The 18,081-nt window shown below is 50.9% G+C and overlaps 1 protein-coding gene across 1 annotated transcript in view; it reads left to right on the forward strand.

Moving 5' to 3' along the window:
* The window catches only part of LOC130384210 (uncharacterized), a 38,735-nt gene that overhangs the window by 12,536 nt on the left and 8,118 nt on the right, over positions 1-18,081 (forward strand). Inside the window, exons 4-30 of the mRNA XM_056592314.1 lie at positions 5-949; positions 1,332-1,679; positions 1,854-1,958; positions 2,044-2,162; positions 5,105-5,323; positions 5,621-5,708; positions 6,116-6,268; positions 6,603-6,700; positions 7,301-7,514; positions 7,564-7,660; positions 8,815-8,994; positions 9,157-9,291; positions 9,415-10,602; positions 10,704-11,141; positions 11,273-11,500; positions 11,587-11,823; positions 11,954-12,181; positions 12,311-12,550; positions 12,641-12,901; positions 13,007-13,240; positions 13,377-13,565; positions 13,770-14,009; positions 14,105-14,284; positions 14,408-14,599; positions 15,218-15,429; positions 15,837-15,875; positions 16,667-16,729. Of these exons, the coding sequence (XP_056448289.1) occupies positions 5-949; positions 1,332-1,679; positions 1,854-1,958; positions 2,044-2,162; positions 5,105-5,323; positions 5,621-5,708; positions 6,116-6,268; positions 6,603-6,700; positions 7,301-7,514; positions 7,564-7,660; positions 8,815-8,994; positions 9,157-9,291; positions 9,415-10,602; positions 10,704-11,141; positions 11,273-11,500; positions 11,587-11,823; positions 11,954-12,181; positions 12,311-12,550; positions 12,641-12,901; positions 13,007-13,240; positions 13,377-13,565; positions 13,770-14,009; positions 14,105-14,284; positions 14,408-14,599; positions 15,218-15,429; positions 15,837-15,875; positions 16,667-16,729 (6,870 nt within the window). The remainder of the gene's footprint in view (positions 1-4; positions 950-1,331; positions 1,680-1,853; positions 1,959-2,043; positions 2,163-5,104; positions 5,324-5,620; positions 5,709-6,115; positions 6,269-6,602; positions 6,701-7,300; positions 7,515-7,563; positions 7,661-8,814; positions 8,995-9,156; positions 9,292-9,414; positions 10,603-10,703; positions 11,142-11,272; positions 11,501-11,586; positions 11,824-11,953; positions 12,182-12,310; positions 12,551-12,640; positions 12,902-13,006; positions 13,241-13,376; positions 13,566-13,769; positions 14,010-14,104; positions 14,285-14,407; positions 14,600-15,217; positions 15,430-15,836; positions 15,876-16,666; positions 16,730-18,081) is intronic.

Raw genomic sequence — 18,081 nt, forward strand, 5'->3', positions numbered from 1 at the left:
GCAGAAAGAGGAGGAGAAAAAAGCTGCAAAGAAGGAGGAAGACGTTGCACAGCAGAGAGTGGAGGAGAAACAGGAGAAGGAGACCATAGTTGAGGAGGAGAAGGAGACCATAGTTGAGGAGGAGAAGCCCAAAGCTGAGGACAAGAAGGAGACCATAGTTGAGGAGGAGAAGGAGACCACAGTTGAGGAGGAGAAGCCCAAAGCTGAGGAGAAGAAGGAGACCACAGTTGAGGAGGAGAAGGAGACCACAGTTGAGGAGGAGAAACCCAAAGCTGAGGACAAGAAGGAGACCATAGTTGAGGAGAAGGAACCCAAAGCTGAGGAGAAGGACAAGAAGGAAGAAGCAGAAAATAAGGAGAGCAAGGAGGAGGAAAAGGTTGACAAGAAGGAGGTGAAGAAAAAGGAGAAGGAAGAAAAGGCCAAGAAGAAGGAGGAGGAGAGGGCAAAGAGGAAAGCAGAGGAGGAGGAGAAGACCAAAAAGAAAGAGGAGGAGAAACTAAAGGAGGGCAAGAAGAGAGAAGAGGAGAAACTAAAGGAGGCCAAGAAGAAGGAGGAGGAGAAACTAAAGGAAGCCAAGAAGAAGGAGGAGGAGAAACTAAAGGAGGCCAAGAAGAAGGAGGAGGAGAAACTAAAGGAGGCCAAGAAGAAGGAGGAGGAGAAACTAAAGGAGGCCAAGAAGAAAGAGGAGGCCAAGAAGAAGGAGGAGGAGAAACTAAAGGAGGCCAAGAAGAAGGAGGAGAAACTAAAGGAGGCCAAGAAGAAAGAGGAGAAGGAGAAGCCTGCTGTGAAGAAGGCCGACAAGGCGGAGGAGAAAGGACAGAAGGAGGCGAAAGGGACAACCGAGGAGCAGGTGAAAGCTCCCATCGCGGCGCCAGAGGCGGAGCTGAAGACGGAGCCTGAGATAGAACATCCAGCCGAGCAGAACTCCATCGACTGCACGGAGAACCAGGTGAGCGTCACACGGTTCAGATCTGAGCCCCGGTAGATGTCGCACGAAGTAGTGTTGGAGACACAGGAAACGTGAGGCTGGTAGGCAGGGTAGAAGGACAACGCTTTCTGTTGTGGTGACCTAAACACTTTGAGAGCTCATGCAAATATAAACCAATCAAACAAGAGAAGCAGCCCAGAGGGGCTACGATTGCTAATACTAGATTTGTATCACTATCCTCATCTTGCTTTATGTAATATCATATCATCTTCAAGCTACATTTGCATTCTTGTCTTCAGTTGGATTAACCCGTGCAACATGATGCTAGATATTAGGATGTTACGATCAGCAGTAGCCTACACCAGACCTTTGTTTGACCTGAGTATGATGCTGTGCTGTCTAGGTGGTGAAGGAGGAGGAGCAGGAGAACCAGGAGAATCCAGCGCCCGTCGTGAAGGAGGAGGAGGAACCAGACGCTAAGGAAGCAGAACCTGCAGTGGAAGGAGTGAAGGAGGAGAAAAAGGAGAAGAAAAAGGAGAAGGGGAAGAAGGAGAAGAAGGACAAGTCTGTAGAGGAGAAGAAATCCCAGAAAAAGGACAAGACTGCAGAAGAGAGCAAATCCCAGAAGGACCAGTCTCCAGCGGAGGAAGCCCAGAAGAAGACAGAGGAGGCCAGCATCTCTAGAAAACTAAAAAACATGCAGTGCAAAGTGATTCTGTTGGATGACGTCGAGTTTGAGTGTGAACTTGATGTAAGAAAAGTCAATTTCTTCTTTCATCCTTCGTATCTTTCTACTTTCTGTGTCTTAAATTCCGTTCTGAATGTATGGAGTTGCACAGATGTACTGATCCTGAATACTTACCAATCTTTCTCTTTGTGTCTGCCTGTCGTTGTGTATATGTCCTTCTCTCTCTCTGTCCTTTAGAAACATGCCAAAGGCCAGGAGTTGCTCACCAGAGTGTGTGACCACCTCAACCTGGTGGAGAAGGACTACTTTGGCCTGGCTAACTGGGAGACTCCCACCAACAAGGTAGTCCACCTGACAGCTGAACCACTGATAATGTCAGAAATGATGAAAAGCGTCCAAACTAACATTCACTCCAACCGTTCACCAGACCTGGCTGGACGCGGCCAAGGAGATCAGGAAGCACGTCTCTGGGGCCGTGTACGAGTTCACCTTCAGCGTCAAGTTCTACCCCCCAGACCCAGCGCAGCTCACCGAGGACATCACCAGGTGACTAGTACTAACTAATGCTGACCACCAGGTCCCTGAAAACAGATAACTAACTAGCTAATGAGGACCTCCAGGTCCCTGAACACACAACCCTCTGACTAGTACTAACTAATGATGACCTCCAGCACTAGGTAATGATGACCTCTAGTACTAGCTAATGATGACCTCTAGCACTAGCTAACGATGACCTCTAGTACTAGCTAATGAGGACCTCCTGGTCCCTGAAAACATAAGTCTGTGCTAGTACTAACTAATGATGACCTCCACGATTAGTACTAACTAATGTTGACCTTGACGATAAGTACTGACTACTAATGACGACCTCTAGTACTAGCTAATGATGACCTCCAAGATTAGTACTAACTAATGATGACCTCCACGATAAGTACTGACTAATGACGACCTCTAGTACTAGCTAATGATGATCACCAGGTCCCTGAACAGATAGCTCTGTGACTAGTACTAACTAATGATGACCTAGTACTAACTAATGAGGACCACCAGGTCCCTGAAAACATAACGCTCTGTGTCTAATTACTAATGATGACCTTGACGTTTAGTACTGACTAATAAGGAGCTCTAGTACTAACTAATGATGACCTAGTACTAACTAATGATGACTTCTCACTACTAAGCTAACCTTTGTGTTGTGATTCATGCAGCCGCTCTATAGTCCGGTGTTCTCAGGTTCGGGTTAGAGGTTGTAGAAGTTGTTTAGTGGCTGAAATATTACTGCACACAAAGCCAAGAGTTCACTCCCAGGTGCGTTCACTCCCAGGTGCGTTCACTAAGGCGCGGCACAAATCCATACAAAGTCAACGCAACAAAGGGAATAAAGACGGATTTTCTGCCGGAAAAAACTGTGGCGCAAATCGCAGAAAGCGCGGTGAAATAACCGTGATTCAACGTTGAAAATATCTGATTATTTCAAAGTTTGAGTATTTGAACTTTACTGCGAATTTCGCGTGATGCTTTGACAGCCTATCAGCGTTCACTCCCCGAACGCTGATGAACGCTACTAAGCTATTGCTATTACCACTACTACGCTATTACTACTACTACTACCACTACCACTACTACTACTACTACCACTATTACTACTACTACTACTATTACTAGCAGTGTTGGCAGATTGGTGACAGTTTCCAGCCCTTTAGCAATATAAATTAAATATAAACCGTTTTGAGTATTTGTATGAATTATGTAAATATGATAATAAGCATTATCTAATAATTATTGGGGCATAATAATTGATAATAATTATTAATGAAGGCTTGGCGAGCCACATGAGTCTCGCGCCTAGTTGTTCCCGGGTTAGGGTTAGCCTAGTGGTTCTCAGGTTATGGTTAGGGTTAGCCTAGTTCTCGGGTTAGGTTTAGCCTAGTGGTTCTCAGGTTAGGGTTAGGGTTAGCCTAGTTGTTCTCGGGTTAGGTTTAGCCTAGTGGTTCTGAGGTTTGGGTTAGGGTTAGCCTAGTGGTTCTCAGGTTAAGATTAGCCTCTGACTTGATAAAAGCTGCAAGTCTCACCACTGCGTGTTCTAAAGCCAGCGTCTCGTCCTCCTGAAGGCTCTACCTGTTAGCCTCGTGTTCTAAAGCCAGCGTCTCGTCCTCCTGAAGGCTCTACCTGTTAGCCTCGTGTTCTAAAGCCAGCGTCTCGTCCTCCTGAAGGCTCTACCTGTTAGCCTCGTGTTCTAAAGCCAGCGTCTCGTCCCCCTGAAGGCTCTACCTGTTAGCCTCGTGTTCTAAAGCCAGCGTCTCGTCCTCCTGAAGGCTCTACCTGTTAGCCTCGTGTTCTAAAGCCAGCGTCTCGTCCTCCTGAAGGCTCTACCTGTTAGCCTCGTGTTCTAAAGCCAGCGTCTCGTCCTCCTGAAGGCTCTACCTGTTAGCCTCGTGTTCTAAAGCCAGCGTCTCGTCCTCCTGAAGGCTCTACCTGTTAGCCTCGTGTTCTAAAGCCAGCGTCTCGTCCTCCTGAAGGCTCTACCTGTTAGCCTCGTGTTCTAAAGCCAGCGTCTCGTCCTCCTGAAGGCTCTACCTGTTAGCCTCGTGTTCTAAAGCCAGCGTCTCGTCCTCCTGAAGGCTCTACCTGTTAGCCTCGTGTTCTAAAGCCAGCGTCTCGTCCTCCTGAAGGCTCTACCTGTTAGCCTCGTGTTCTAAAGCCAGCGTCTCGTCCTCCTGAAGGCTCTACCTGTTAGCCTCGTGTTCTAAAGCCAGCGTCTCGTCCTCCTGAAGGCTCTACCTGTTAGCCTCGTGTTCTAAAGCCAGCGTCTCGTCCTCCTGAAGGCTCTACCTGTTAGCCTCGTGTTCTAAAGCCAGCGTCTCGTCCTCCTGAAGGCTCTACCTGTTAGCCTCGTGTTCTAAAGCCAGCGTCTCGTCCTCCTGAAGGCTCTACCTGTTAGCCTCGTGTTCTAAAGCCAGCGTCTCGTCCTCCTGAAGGCTCTACCTGTTAGCCTCGTGTTCTAAAGCCAGCGTCTCGTCCTCCTGAAGGCTCTACCTGTTAGCCTCGTGTTCTAAAGCCAGCGTCTCGTCCTCCTGAAGGCTCTACCTGTTAGCCTCGTGTTCTAAAGCCAGCGTCTCGTCCTCCTGAAGGCTCTACCTGTTAGCCTCGTGTTCTAAAGCCAGCGTCTCGTCCTCCTGAAGGCTCTACCTGTTAGCCTCGTGTTCTAAAGCCAGCGTGTGGTCCTCCTGAAGGCTCTACCTGTTAGCCTCGTGTTCTAAAGCCAGCGTGTGGTCCTCCTGAAGGCTCTACCTGTTAGCCTCGTGTTCTAAAGCCAGCGTCTCGTCCTCCTGAAGGCTCTACCTGTTAGCCTCGTGTTCTAAAGCCAGCGTGTGGTCCTCCTGAAGGCTCTACCTGTTAGCCTCGTGTTCTAAAGCCAGCGTCTCGTCCTCCTGAAGGCTCTACCTGTTAGCCTCGTGTTCTAAAGCCAGCGTCTCGTCCTCCTGAAGGTACTACCTGTGTCTCCAGCTGAGGAAGGACATCATGAGCGGCGTGCTGCCCTGCTCCTTCGTCACCCTCTCCCTGCTGGGCTCCTACGCCGCCCAGTCGGAGCTGGGGGAGTACGACCCGGAGCTCCACGGCCAGGACTACGTCAGGGAGCTCAGCCTGGCCCCAGGCCAGAGCCCCGAGCTGGAGGACAAGGTCATGGAGCTGCACCGCACCTACAGGTGAAGCCCGGCCGCAGGGGCGGCGCGGCGAGGGAGGGGATCCCTGACCGCGCTCTGGCTCTGCGAGATAAGAGCAGCCAGGCCTTTATCAGGCGCCACCGTAGTGTGTGTGTGTGTGTGTGTGTGTGTGTGTGTGTGTGTGTGTGTGTGTGTGTGTGTGTGTGTGTGTGTGTGTGTGTGTGTGTGTGTGTGTGTGTGTGTGTGTGTGTGTGTGTGTGACCACGATGGCTCAGGGAGACCTGCCGGGTTTCGACTCTGGGGTCTTTATCCTCCCCTCTCTGTGCCGTGCACCCCCAGGTCCATGAGTCCAGCTCAGGCAGACCTGCTGTTCCTGGAGAATGCCAAGAAGCTGTCCATGTACGGAGTAGACCTGCACCAAGCCAAGGTCTGGACCGGGGTTATGCAAGGAGTCGGATCTGCTGTTTAGAGTCACATACAGTTCACCAATCAAATGATTAAACGCCTGTAGTCGTGGTGCAAGTTCCCGAAGTAACTATTATGTTGGCAGAAATATATTATTTATAAAGCAATAATGTTATAATGAGTATGAGCATGTCTGCATAATAACAGAGACCTGCAATTCCAGTTTTTATACTGTTATAAGTTTGCTGCAAGGTTATCCTGTTACAATAAGGACCTCATAGCCATGACCCTCACCGCGGGTAACAGTGCCTCCTAGTGGCCAGTGGCCGGAACATGTTTAAAGTCAGAGCCAATGGCGTTGCGTTCAGCGCTGCACAAGTGAACGCTTGAAGGGAAACAAGCGATGCCAACTGTGTGTGTCTGACGTAGGACCTGGAGGGCGTCGACATCACGCTGGGGGTCTGCTCCGGGGGGCTGATGGTCTACAAAGATAAGCTGCGGATCAACCGTTTCCCCTGGCCCAAAGTGCTGAAGCTGTCCTACAAGCGCAGCAGCTTCTTCATTAAGATACGCCCGTCCGAGGTGAGCTCCAGCGTTCCTCCGCCGCTGTCCGTTTGACGGTACATTTTATTGTGCTTGTGTTGTTGCCGACTTTTATGTGTCTTTCTCAGGTTCCTTGAAAAATGTTGAGCTGTACGGTCGATTTTTAAACAACACACTGTACATGCTGAAACACAGCGTTAAATCGATTTGTGTTTCAGGATTTAACATACATGGATTTACGTCTACAATATTAAATTACGAATTTGACTATAACAACGCTTTAAAATGGAGATTCTCATTATTGAATCCGGTTCAATCTTAGGCTGTGTGTCATGCTATATCAGCCAGTAACAGCTCTTGTTTTGGTCCACAGCAAGAGCAGTATGAGAGCACCATAGGCTTCAAGCTGCCCAACTACAAGGCCTCCAAGAAGCTGTGGAAAGTGTCTGTGGAGCACCACACCTTCTTCAGGTAACCGGGCCTCTCTGTTTCCTGATCCCTGCTAATGGGATCCTGTCACTCAACCTCTTACCCTCATCAACGCTGTGATCTCTAAAGTAGTTCCCCCGGGGAAACCCCCACCGCCCAGCGTGTCGGTCCCGGGTTAGAGTAGTCAGGGCTTTGGTGGCAAGAGATTATTGGCTGGTAGTGGTGATGTCAAACACTAACTGTAAGCAGGGTCTTTACGGGTGTCGTGAGAATGGGGGCCACGGGGTATGTCAATCAGGGTTGAAGGGTTAATTGAGTTGTCAAGGCTGTAGTTAAAACATTTGGCGTTTTATCTGTTGTGATGTACAGTACTTAGCATTTTGTAGCATCTTATCCTAGCTATCTTTGTTGTATACAGGGAATGAGGTAACCTAGGGATTGTCAGTGTGGTTTAGATACCTGACGGGTTCTCTGCTGCAGTTTAGATACCTGACGGGTTCTCTGTTGTGGTTTTGATACCTGACGGGTTCTCTGCTGTGGTTTAGATACCTGACGGGTTCTCTGCTGTGGTTTAGATCCCTGACGGGTTCTCTGCTGTAGTTTAGATACCTGACAGGTTCTCTGCTGTGTCGGTTCTCTCAGGGTCTCCACCGTCGAGCCCCCCTCGTCCCGGCGCTTCCTGGTCCTGGGGTCCAAGTTCCGCTACAGCGGGCGCACCCAGGCCCAGAGCCGGCAGGCCAGCTCCATGATCGACCGGCCCGCCCCGCGCTTCACCCGCTCCGCCAGCAAGAGGCTCTCGCGGAACCTGGACGAAGGTACGCTCACGTTCTGCCGCGGGTCACAGGCAGCTGGGGGGGTGGGGGGGGGCAGGGTCAGGCTCTAGTTAACTCTTCCCACCGCCGCAGCTGGAGATGGGTCTCTCAGCCGCCCGCAGATCTGAGGTAGATGATTGGTTCCTGGTGCTGGAGTCCGACCGGCCACGCCCCTCTCCGGCACCATCAGGTACAGAGGAGCCGTGCGGGGAACCCTTCACGGCGTTGTCTTGTCTTGTCTCGGCTTACTGCGTTTCGTGTCCTTCCGCCTCACTAACAAACGGCCGTTTTTTTGCTTGGCGTAACATGACATGTTATATGCACACCAGGCATATTGTATGTGTGCGCTCTTCATTCCCCGTCTCCTTGACGACCAGCCAACGTCCTATGGTTCTGACCGGTTATGGTTGACTTCCCGCTTTGCCTGGCATTCTCCCGGGCTGCCCCGACCTCCCGCACACGATTGGTCACGGCTCCGTCATTGATGATATTTGTGATTTCATTGAATGGTCACATTGTGCTTCGTCACGGCTCTATCACCGTGTGCATCCGTTGCTTGTGGCTGCTTACATTCTGCCTCGCTATCCTGGACCTCAAGGGGTAAGTAACACATGAGTTCCACGCTTTTGGGATTCTTTGACGCATTTGTGACTCAGCCGTCTCCACATCTCCAATGACTCCAACACATCCACATCTCCAATGACTCCAACACATCAACATCTCAAATGACTCCAACACATCCACATCTCCAATGACTCCAACGCATCCACATCTCCAATGACTCCAACACATCCACGTCTCCAATGACTCCAACACATCCACGTCTCCAATGACTCCAACACATCCACATCTCCAATGACTCCAACGCATCCACATCTCCAATGACTCCAACACATCCACGTCTCCAATGACTCCAACACATCCACGTCTCCAATGACTCCAACACATCCACATCTCCAATGACTCCAACGCATCCACATCTCCAATGACTCCAACACATCCACATCTCCAATGACTCCAACACATCCACATCTCCAATGACTCCAACGCATCCACATCTCCAATGACTCCAACACATCCACATCTCAAATGACTCCAACACATCCACATCTCCAATGACTCCAACACATCCACATCTCCAATGACTCCAACACATCCACATCTCCCCAGCTTTCATGACTCCAACACATCCACATCTCCCATGACTCCCAACAGATTCACGTCTCCCCATCTTCCGCGCGTTGCACTAACATCAGAGTATTGGATGCTCAGCTATGTGCCGTGTACGTCTTGTCTTTCTAACATCGCTTTCATTACGTCGACCGCCATCTAATCGCGTTAAAGCTGTGATCTGTCCCTCAGCCGGCCTGCGGTCTGGCCGTACTCCGGTCCGGGCCTGGTCCGGTCAGTATGGCGCCACCTGGTGGCAGCCAGGCCAGAGGCAGGAAGACCTGTGGTTTCCGTTGCTTCGACGCCGTCCTTCTCTTCCCTTTATCCCGTCTGTTGAGGCCGTGAAGCAGCCAGGTATCAGACAATTCTCTTGCTATGTGACCATGTCTCCCCCTCTCTGCTTTTGATATGTGTTCGTTAGCCGCCAGTACGTTTCATGCTGGCCGATTCATGACCCCATCGCTATATAGTATTACATGTCTGACGAAAAAGGTATCACACAATTGTTTTTGTCAGTGTCCTCGGCCAGACTCGGCTATGCCAACAGGAGTTCTGTGGAAAGACTATTACAACCAGCGTTTAAACAGCGAGACGACTGGTACCAGTACTTCGACCCGAGTTTCACCATCAAGCAACAGGAAACGCGTCCATGTGAGTGGTTGGTTTTGTAAAACTGTGACCTGTTTGATGTGTGATCTCAACCTTATCCTCAGATGTTCTGTAAAGCCATACTCGTAACTTATGAAGCTCCTCTCCTACCTCTGCTTCCCCTAGCCTCCTCCCTGGCCTCCTCCATCACCTCCTCCCTAGCCCAGGCACGGTCTGAGGACGTGAAGGGGGGTGTTGTGAGAGACAGTGAGTTCATTGAGAGATGGCAGGAGGCCTTAGGCTTAGTGGACGAGCTGAGCGAAATGGAGGATTTGGAACACAGGTTGAGGGGGGTGAGGGATCTCGAAGACAGGCTTCAGGAAGTGGACGAGCTAGTGGAGAGGATCCAGGAAGTGATCGAGGAGGAGTTAGGGAGGGAGGAAGTGGAAAAGATGGCACAGGAAGAGGAAGTTCAACCAGAGAGATCACAGGTAGAGATGGAGTTGGCGGAGACGCTGGAGGTAGGCGAGGTTGACGAATTGGAAGATGAAATAAAACGGGTGTTTTTCGGGGAGAGGGAGGTTGAGGAGAGGTTTAAATCTGGGTCGTTAGACGACGACGTTCACGTCGTGGTGAGCCAGAGAAAGGTTAGGAAGACGGTCACTGTCGTCCAGGAAAGTTGGCAAGAACAAGCAGAGACAGAGTCAGCGTCAGAATCAGTGGAGCAGGAGACGCAAGGATTGAAAATTGAAAGAGACATCAGAACAACATCTGTGTTTGAGGAAAAGGGGTTCAAAGTACTTCTTCAGGAAGACGGGTTCAATAGACACCTTGAGGAAGAGGGGTTCAATAGACACCTTGAGGAAGAGGGGTTCAATAGACACCTTGAGGAAGAGGGGTTCAATATACCCCTTCAGGAAGAGGGGTTCAATAGACACCTTGAGGAAGAGGGGTTCAATAGACACCTGCAGGAAGAGGGGTTCAATATACCCCTTCAGGAAGAGGGGTTCAATAGACACCTTGAGGAAGAGGGGTTCAATAGACACCTGCAGGAAGAGGGGTTCAATATACCCCCACAGGAGGAGGGGTTCAATATACCCCCACAGAATGAGGGGTTCAATATACCCCCACAGAAAGAGGGGTTCAATATACCCCCACAGAAAGAGGGGTTCAATATACCCCCACAGAAAGAGGGGTTCAATATACCCCCACAGAAAGAGGGGTTCAATATACCCCCACAGAAAGAGGGGTTCAATATACCCCCACAGGAGGAGGGGTTCAATATCCCCCCCCAGGAATCACAGGTGGAGGATAATGATGTCTGGTTCCGGCTGTTTGACCGCTTACCTTACAAGGCTGTTTCCAAACCACAAGGTTTGTATCCTCTAAAACACTTATCTACTCTTATGACCGTCTCTAACTCCAGCTGAAGTCCATCAATAAGGAATGTGATATTCTTCCTCTTTATTTAAAAGCAGCCTCTACAGTACCAGCAGAAGAATACTTTACCTCCAAGAGTATCACAACAAAGGTTTTGGAGAGAAGGGAGGTCCTGGTTGATGAGATGAAAACCAGAGGACCACAGGTCCTGGTTGATGAGTTGAGCCCTGCAGGAACACAGGTCCTGGTTGATGAGTTGAGCCCTGCAGGAACACAGGTCCTGGTTGATGAGATGAGCCCTGCAGGAACACAGGTCCTGGTTGATGAGTTGAGCCCTGCAGGAACACAGGTCCTGGTTGATGAGTTGAGCCCTGCAGGAACACAGGTCCTGGTTGATGAGATGAGCACCAGAGCACCACAGGTCCTGGTTGATGAGATGAGCACCAGAGGAGCAGAGGTCTCTGGGGGCTGGGAGGATGTTTGGTTTATCTTGCTGGACGTCATTCCCAGAGGAACCCCGTTTGTCCCGCCAGGTATTTCTAAACTCAACTCGAGATCTTCCCCATCATGATTAGCTGGCTACCTCTCTATTGCACGTTTAGGTGATTTGTGACATGTTGTCTCTCAGGAGTTGAGTCTCATCTCGGGAATGTGTTTGCATTAGTGACCTCTGTGGCCAGCGACCAGGAGCCGGCAAAACAGAGTTATTCCCCAGAGATGATTCAAAGCCCAGCAGTTGAGGACGAGAGGGAGGTGATGATAGAGGAGGAACGTCTTGCACCGGAAGAGACGAGGGGCTCACCCGAGATACTAGAGGTTCTGGAGAGGGTTACAGACGACTGGTTTGTGCTGTTCCAGGTCACCCCAAGAAAAACGACCTATGTGTCACCAGGTACTGCTGAGATCCTTTGCTTTGCTTCAGCGCCCATGCGGTTATTTTGGCGCTCACCTATGGTGTTGCTGGGATTGTGTTTGCAGTAGCTACCGCTGTGGAGCGCGACCAGAAGGCTGTGGAACTGAGTTATCCAACGGAGACTGCAGGTCCAACCGTTGAGGACCAAAGGCAGGTGGTGGTAAATGAGACCATTCTCCAACAGCAGGAGACGGCAGGCTCACAAACCACCCCAGCGCCAGTGTCTGTGGCGGAGAGGGTTGAGGATGACTGGTTTGTGCTGTTCAACCGTGTCCCAAGAAAAACCACCTACGTAACCCCAGGTAATGCTAGGGCAGCTGGTTGTGCTTCAGATCATGATTAGCTGGCTACCTCTCTATTGCACGTTTAGGTGATTTGTGACATGTTGTCTCTCAGGAGTTGTGTCTCATCTCGGGAATGTGTTTGCATTAGTGACCTCTGTGGCCAGCGACCAGGAGCCGGCAAAACAGAGTTATTCCTCAGAGATGATTCAAAGTCCAGCAGTTGAGGACGAGAGCGAGGTGATGGTAGAGGAGGAACGTCTTGCACCGGAAGAGACGAGGGGCTCACCCGAGATACTAGAGGTTCTGGAGAGGGTTGCAGACGACTGGTTTTTGCTGTTCGAGGTCATCCCAAGAAAAACGACCTATGTGTCACCAGGTACTGCTGAGATCCTTTGCTTTGCTTCAGCGCACAGCAAAAATCATGAGCACTTCTTCCTAAATGGCTTCATACCTTGTGGGACTGTGTTACGTGTTGTCTGTGAAGAGTTGCATCTTTTGTTGTCAGCTGCAGCTGATGAAGCGAGTGTACGTGAGATTCCAAAAACGACAGCCATGACACTGATTGAGAAGACAACAACTGATGAAAGGGAGGAGATAACTGGAGCAATTGTGCAAAAAATAGAGATGGAAAACATGTTCAAGTATGGAACTGAAACACAGCCAGCCCTGCTCCTTAAAGACGGAGAAGATGACTGGTTTGTCTTACTGGATGTTGGCTCTAGAGCGCCATCTGCTGTGCCACCAGGTATTGCACTTTTCCCATTTGACTTGCATCTTAGTCCGTTTGATGTATATATGCTTTATACATACTCCGTTCCATGGTCAAACGTCTCAGGATCTCCCGTGTTTCTCCCAGTGGCCCTGAAGGACCTATCTAGAAGAGTCACTACTGTGGCTGCAGTGGAAACCATTGAGTCTGTGGACCGAGTCCGTTGGACTTCTTCAACTGTGGTCACAGTTGAAGAAGTCCTCCAGAAACAGGAGGAGAGGCCTCCCAGACGGTCCTTTCCAGAGCAGGCAGTCCCAACGAGGGAGCCAGACGATTGGTTTGTGCTGTTGGATGTTGTTCCCAGAGAGGTGACCTATATAGCTCCAGGTACCGCCACAGTTTATCCCTCGTCTTAACAGACATTCAAGACAACAGTTAACATATAGCTAACCACCTAAAGACACTGGTTTTAATGCTGAACCTCTTCTCTAGCAGCGCCCAGTACCGTTTACCCAGAGGTCTCTGTACCTCTCCAAATCGTCACAGAAGAAGCTGAGCTTACGCCACAGCTGGAAGACATTCCCAGGAAGAGGGGTACCCAGCTGGAAGACATTCCCAGGAAGAGGGGTACCCAGCTGGAAGACATTCTCCAGCTGTCGGCTCAGCCTCCACCTGAGAGAGACGACAGCTGGTTTGTGTTGTTCGACGCTGTCCTCATCCAACCAGGTGCTCTTTTACACTGCGTTTATGTTTCAACCAGCTAGCCGAATTGGTGTCAGTGGTTTTATATCTTAATGGACTTAAGTCTGCTTTCTAGTCACACGCTGCTTGTGCTTAATGTTCCCCCTCACTCCCTCGCCAGTGACACGTCCTCTGGTGTCTAGCCAGAGCTCTGGGGTAGAGGGTAGGACCACTGGGACGTTGCAGAAGGTGATAATTGTGGAGGAGAGAAGGCGAGAGGAGACAAGTCTGTCTGATGTCCAAGTGACACGCTACCCCTCAGAGAGGAAGGGAGGAGATGAGTGGTTCAGCCTATTCGATGCTTCCCGAGGTACTGTTCATTAATCACATCTATCTTCCATAAAGAAGACCTGTTTCTCCATCAAACACTCGTATATTAAACACATCTGACATAGCAACACGGTTTCCATCGGGGTGTAACACCTTTTGATTGGACTGTATGGATAAGACTATTAACACTCAATTATTAACCTTTCTGAGAGGTGATGGGCACGGTTTCCCTGTTGTTTTCCAGTTTCCCCGGTAACAAGAGTGGCCGAAGTTCAGGGGCCCATGGCAGGGACAGCTCTGAGGGGCCCTAGACAGGAGGAGAGGGCCGTAGTGATGGAGAAGAAGACCGTAGTGACGGAGGAGAGGGTGGTGGTGATGGAGGAGAGACGTCCCCAGGAGCCCACTGAGTCAGAGAGCGAGTATGGAGTTGTCTGGCACATGCTGTTCGGAAGGGTTGGGGAACCAAGTAGAAAGATGCCGACAGGTACCTCATCGTATCATGTCAGCATGTTCCTCAAGTGTTTTGTGGCTGGTAGCATCTTAGATGGATCGTTTATCTTTGTGTCTGCGTCCCCGCAGTGGAGCGTGTCAGGGTGTCCCCCAAGGAGAGAGCCTCTGAGGGGGTTCCTGCGGTAGAGCAGACTCCCTCCAGAGGTTCTGCAGTGAGGCAGATATGGCAGCAGGAAGCTGTTCCTCAGCCGGGGAATGAGGTAGAAGACTATTGGTTCGGTCTTCTGGACGTGGCGCCTAAGAAACCAGGTACCCTCACACCACGGTCCTCATGTCCGTGAGCTCGATGTGATTCATTTTGATTGCTGAGTTTCTTCTCGACGTTATGCAGAACGATGTAAATCCTAATAACACCTTTGTGATCTGTCTCAGTGGCCACGGCCCCGCAGGTCCGGTTCTATCCAGACGTACGGCCTGCTGCCAAGGCAACGCTGGCACCGGCGGTCCCAGCACTCCAACCTCGCTTCGGGAAGAGGATCCTGGCAGAGAGGCTCCCAGCAGCGCAGCTCAGAGAGGCTGTGGACGATTGGTTTGTTCTGCTGGACGCTGTCCGCACAGAGTCAGGTATTGTAGCCGGCGTTTTCATTTTCCCTTCAGGCTGAAATGCACGCGCTTGCTTACACTCTACAGCCTGGCGCAAAAACCCCACTAATACAGAACCGAGCCATCGCTCCTCATGAGAGGACAGACCCACCGGTGCATGTCCACCACCACCCCGGAGCTTCAAACGTCTGCCTATCGGAGGCGTTTCGTTTTCCTTTCTCCGCCTTAACGCTTTGCGGCCCGAGGACTAAGTCTGCTTTGACGCCCCGATCTCGATGGGTGGAAGCACGGCCCCAAAACAACGCTTTGGCTTACAATCCTCTTCATGGACAGACCGCATTCTTTTTTACCGTGTGACGGCTGTTCGGGGCCACACTGGACACAGGTAGGTATGGTACGGTGTGCAGCAAGGCTTGCTTCTAACCCTTATCAAGGTGTGTCCGTGAGGCGGCTGTTGGAGGCAACACTGGACAGGTAGGTAGGGTAGGGTGTGTAGCTGCTAACCCCTCACCCAGGTGTGGTATCTCCTCCTCGGTACCGACGCCCTCCTCTCCCTGCACTCGCCCGGCCTGATGTTCGTCACCCCTGCCCCCGCTCTCACCCATCCCGTGCTCACCGTGGGGTCTCCTCTCTCCCCAGTGGCGGCGGTGGGCTCCCACCGGGGGGTGCGTCCCGTCAGCGCCCCGGTCTTCTCCCAGGCCGCCCTGGCGGAGGCGGGGCTGCCGCTGTTCCCCCTGGACCTGCCCCAGACCTCCACCCCGCTGCGGAGCGCCCGCCAAGAGGAGCGCCGGCTGGAGGTCACCATGGAGGCGGCGGAGCCCGCCAAGGGCGAGGCCGGCACCGAGGACAAGGTAACGTGACCCCCGCTCCCTCTGGTGTTGTGTATCGGTCAGCTGGACTGTAGAACCTCTGAACGCTGACGGCCTTTAATCCGGGTTCATTAAGAGTCTTCTCACTCAGTAAATGATTATTGAAATGGATATGTAAATGTAGAGGAGCTATGGGTCTTAGCCAGAGTGTAAAACCCATGGCTCCCAGTGGGCTGATACCAGGGAGGACTAGCCTCCAGACCAGCCTCTGGTACCAGAGAGGTGGAGGGTCCACATGGACCACCTCCATCAATGAAGCGTTCTGTGTCAGGTTATTCCATGAGCCCACTGGACTCGTTCTCAGTGTTTTCCCGTGGAAACGGTGGAGGGCGTTGTAGTGGAAAATGCTAACGTGGTCTTGTCCTTCTGTTGCTCTCCCCCGGGTCCAGTCTGAGGAGGCCACCTCGGAGCCGGTGCGACTGCGCAAGGTCAGGCTCTCAGCCAGAGTGAACCCCCATGCCATAAACCATCACCACCATGTCTAACCGGCCATTAGTGAACCCCCAAACCATAAACCATCACCACCACGTCTTTACCGGCCATTAGTGGACCCCTCATACCATAAACCAGGGGTCGGCAACTGGCGGTCCTCGGGCCATAACTGGCCCGCGGACCGCCAGTTGCCGACCCCTGCCATAAACCATCATCACCATATCTTCACCGGCCATTAGTGGACCCCTCATACCATAAACCATCAGCACCACGTCTTCACAAGCCATTAGTGAACCACTCATGGCGCACTCAGCAGTGACACATTTTCCTTTCCTTCGTTCATACTGTTGGCAGGACCTTCATGTCTCCTTCAAGACATGAGAGGACCGGACATTATGCATGATGTAAAGACGTACATGACTCAGTTGGACATACATGTTTCTCATTTATAAAACCAATTCATTGAGTCGAAAAAGAAACCTGAAAACTAATGAGGTGTTTTTGTTCCATACATTTTCCTGAAGTTGGGTATGCTAACTTATATAGTTTCCACCTTTATACTAATCTTAGTCCAGCTCCTCTCTCCTAGTTGTGTTTGCTCATCATGTCTGGAACTCTGTGCCTGTGTCCTCTCTCTATGAGTCAACGTCCTCCCCCTTGCAGACAGCAGCCTGCTCAGAGGGACTCAGAGTGCACGTCCACTGGGCGGCAGTCACAGCTGTCACCCCCGGAAACGAATACCAACAAAAACCAACACGTTTTTCCTTTGTTCTTTTATGTTTCACAGAGAAGAGCTAAGAGAATTGAGGGAGACTCGATTTATATCAGACATAGCCTCTTAATGTTGGAGGTTGGTATCAGGACGTCCCGTCGCCGACCGCTTCGCTCATTGGCTCTTTGGTGCTCTGTGTTCACGCTTTAGCGCTTCCTGTCGTCACGCCTTCACACTTCCTGTTCTGAACTGGGTCACCTATCTGACCTTCAGGTCACATGCGCTATGATTTCCTTTCCCCTTTTTATGTGTACTTCCTCTTGTGACACTAACAGTTCCATATGGAAACGGTTCAATGCCGCGCGGGCGGTTATTACCGCGGCGTCAGGGAGCATGAATCAATGCTTTCACATTTTAATCACATGAAATCATGAATTTAATTAAAATAAATCATGAATTAAATCATAATTGATGACAGCGGTCGAAACGTCTGCAAAATGTCCCTTTTGACCGAATATTAATTGGTAATTAACCCTGGAGATGATTCCTTCAGTGATTAACGATGTGGCGGCCGATCTTGGCTCTGAGGGGAGTTCCATGCCACCGAGGGCTGTTTCCTGTTAGATGTGGCGCTCCTTCTGCTTTCGCTTTGGGTTCATCCGGGTTGTGTTGTTGTGACCGCTGACAACCGCTCTCGGCTTTGTGGGTTTTGATGTGCTCTTTGTGTGCTAAACCACCGCCATCCAATTCAATCCATTGAATATGATGCTAGTGTATGTTCCAGACAGTAGGCCCTGCTCTGGCACAAGGCATAATCATTTGTGGAGTAATGTCATCTGATTAGTGGACAAACCAAACCAGACATCCAGTTGCAACCAGCATTACTGAATTACTTACCCTCTATTAGTATCTTCTATAAATTTGGATTCATAATCTCTGAATCTATGAATGAAGGAAAATCAAGGATGGAAACGAAGGGCACTCTGGTATGTGCTAGCCGAGATTGATGTAACCAAATTAAAACCTAGACAACACAAATACTAAACGCTTAAAAGCGCTTCTAACTAACACACAAACTCATACTTCAATTTGACCCCATCTCACATTCACCCCTCTCTCTCTCTCTCTCTCTCTCTCTCTCTCTCTCTCTCTCTCTCTCTCTCTCTCTCTCTCTCATCTCCTCTCTCTCTCTCTCTCTCTCTCTCTCTCTCTCTCTCTCTCTCTCTCTCATCCTCTCCTCTCTCTCTCTCTCTCTCTCTCCCGCCCTCCCTCTCTCCCCCTCCCTCTCCCTCCCTCACTGCCTCTCCCTCCCTCACTGCCTCCCTCTCTCCCCTTCCCTCCCTCTCTCTTCCTCCCTCACTGCCTCTCCCTCCCTCCCTCCCTCCCTCCCTCCCTCTCTCCCTCTCCCTCCCTCACTGCCTCTCCCTCCCTCCCTCTCTCCCCTTCCCTCCCTCACTGCCTCTACCTCCCTCCCTCCCTCTCTCCCCTCC

Source organism: Gadus chalcogrammus, chromosome 6 (genome assembly GCF_026213295.1).
Source record: "Gadus chalcogrammus isolate NIFS_2021 chromosome 6, NIFS_Gcha_1.0, whole genome shotgun sequence".
In the NCBI taxonomy this organism is placed as follows: Eukaryota; Metazoa; Chordata; class Actinopteri; order Gadiformes; family Gadidae; genus Gadus; species Gadus chalcogrammus.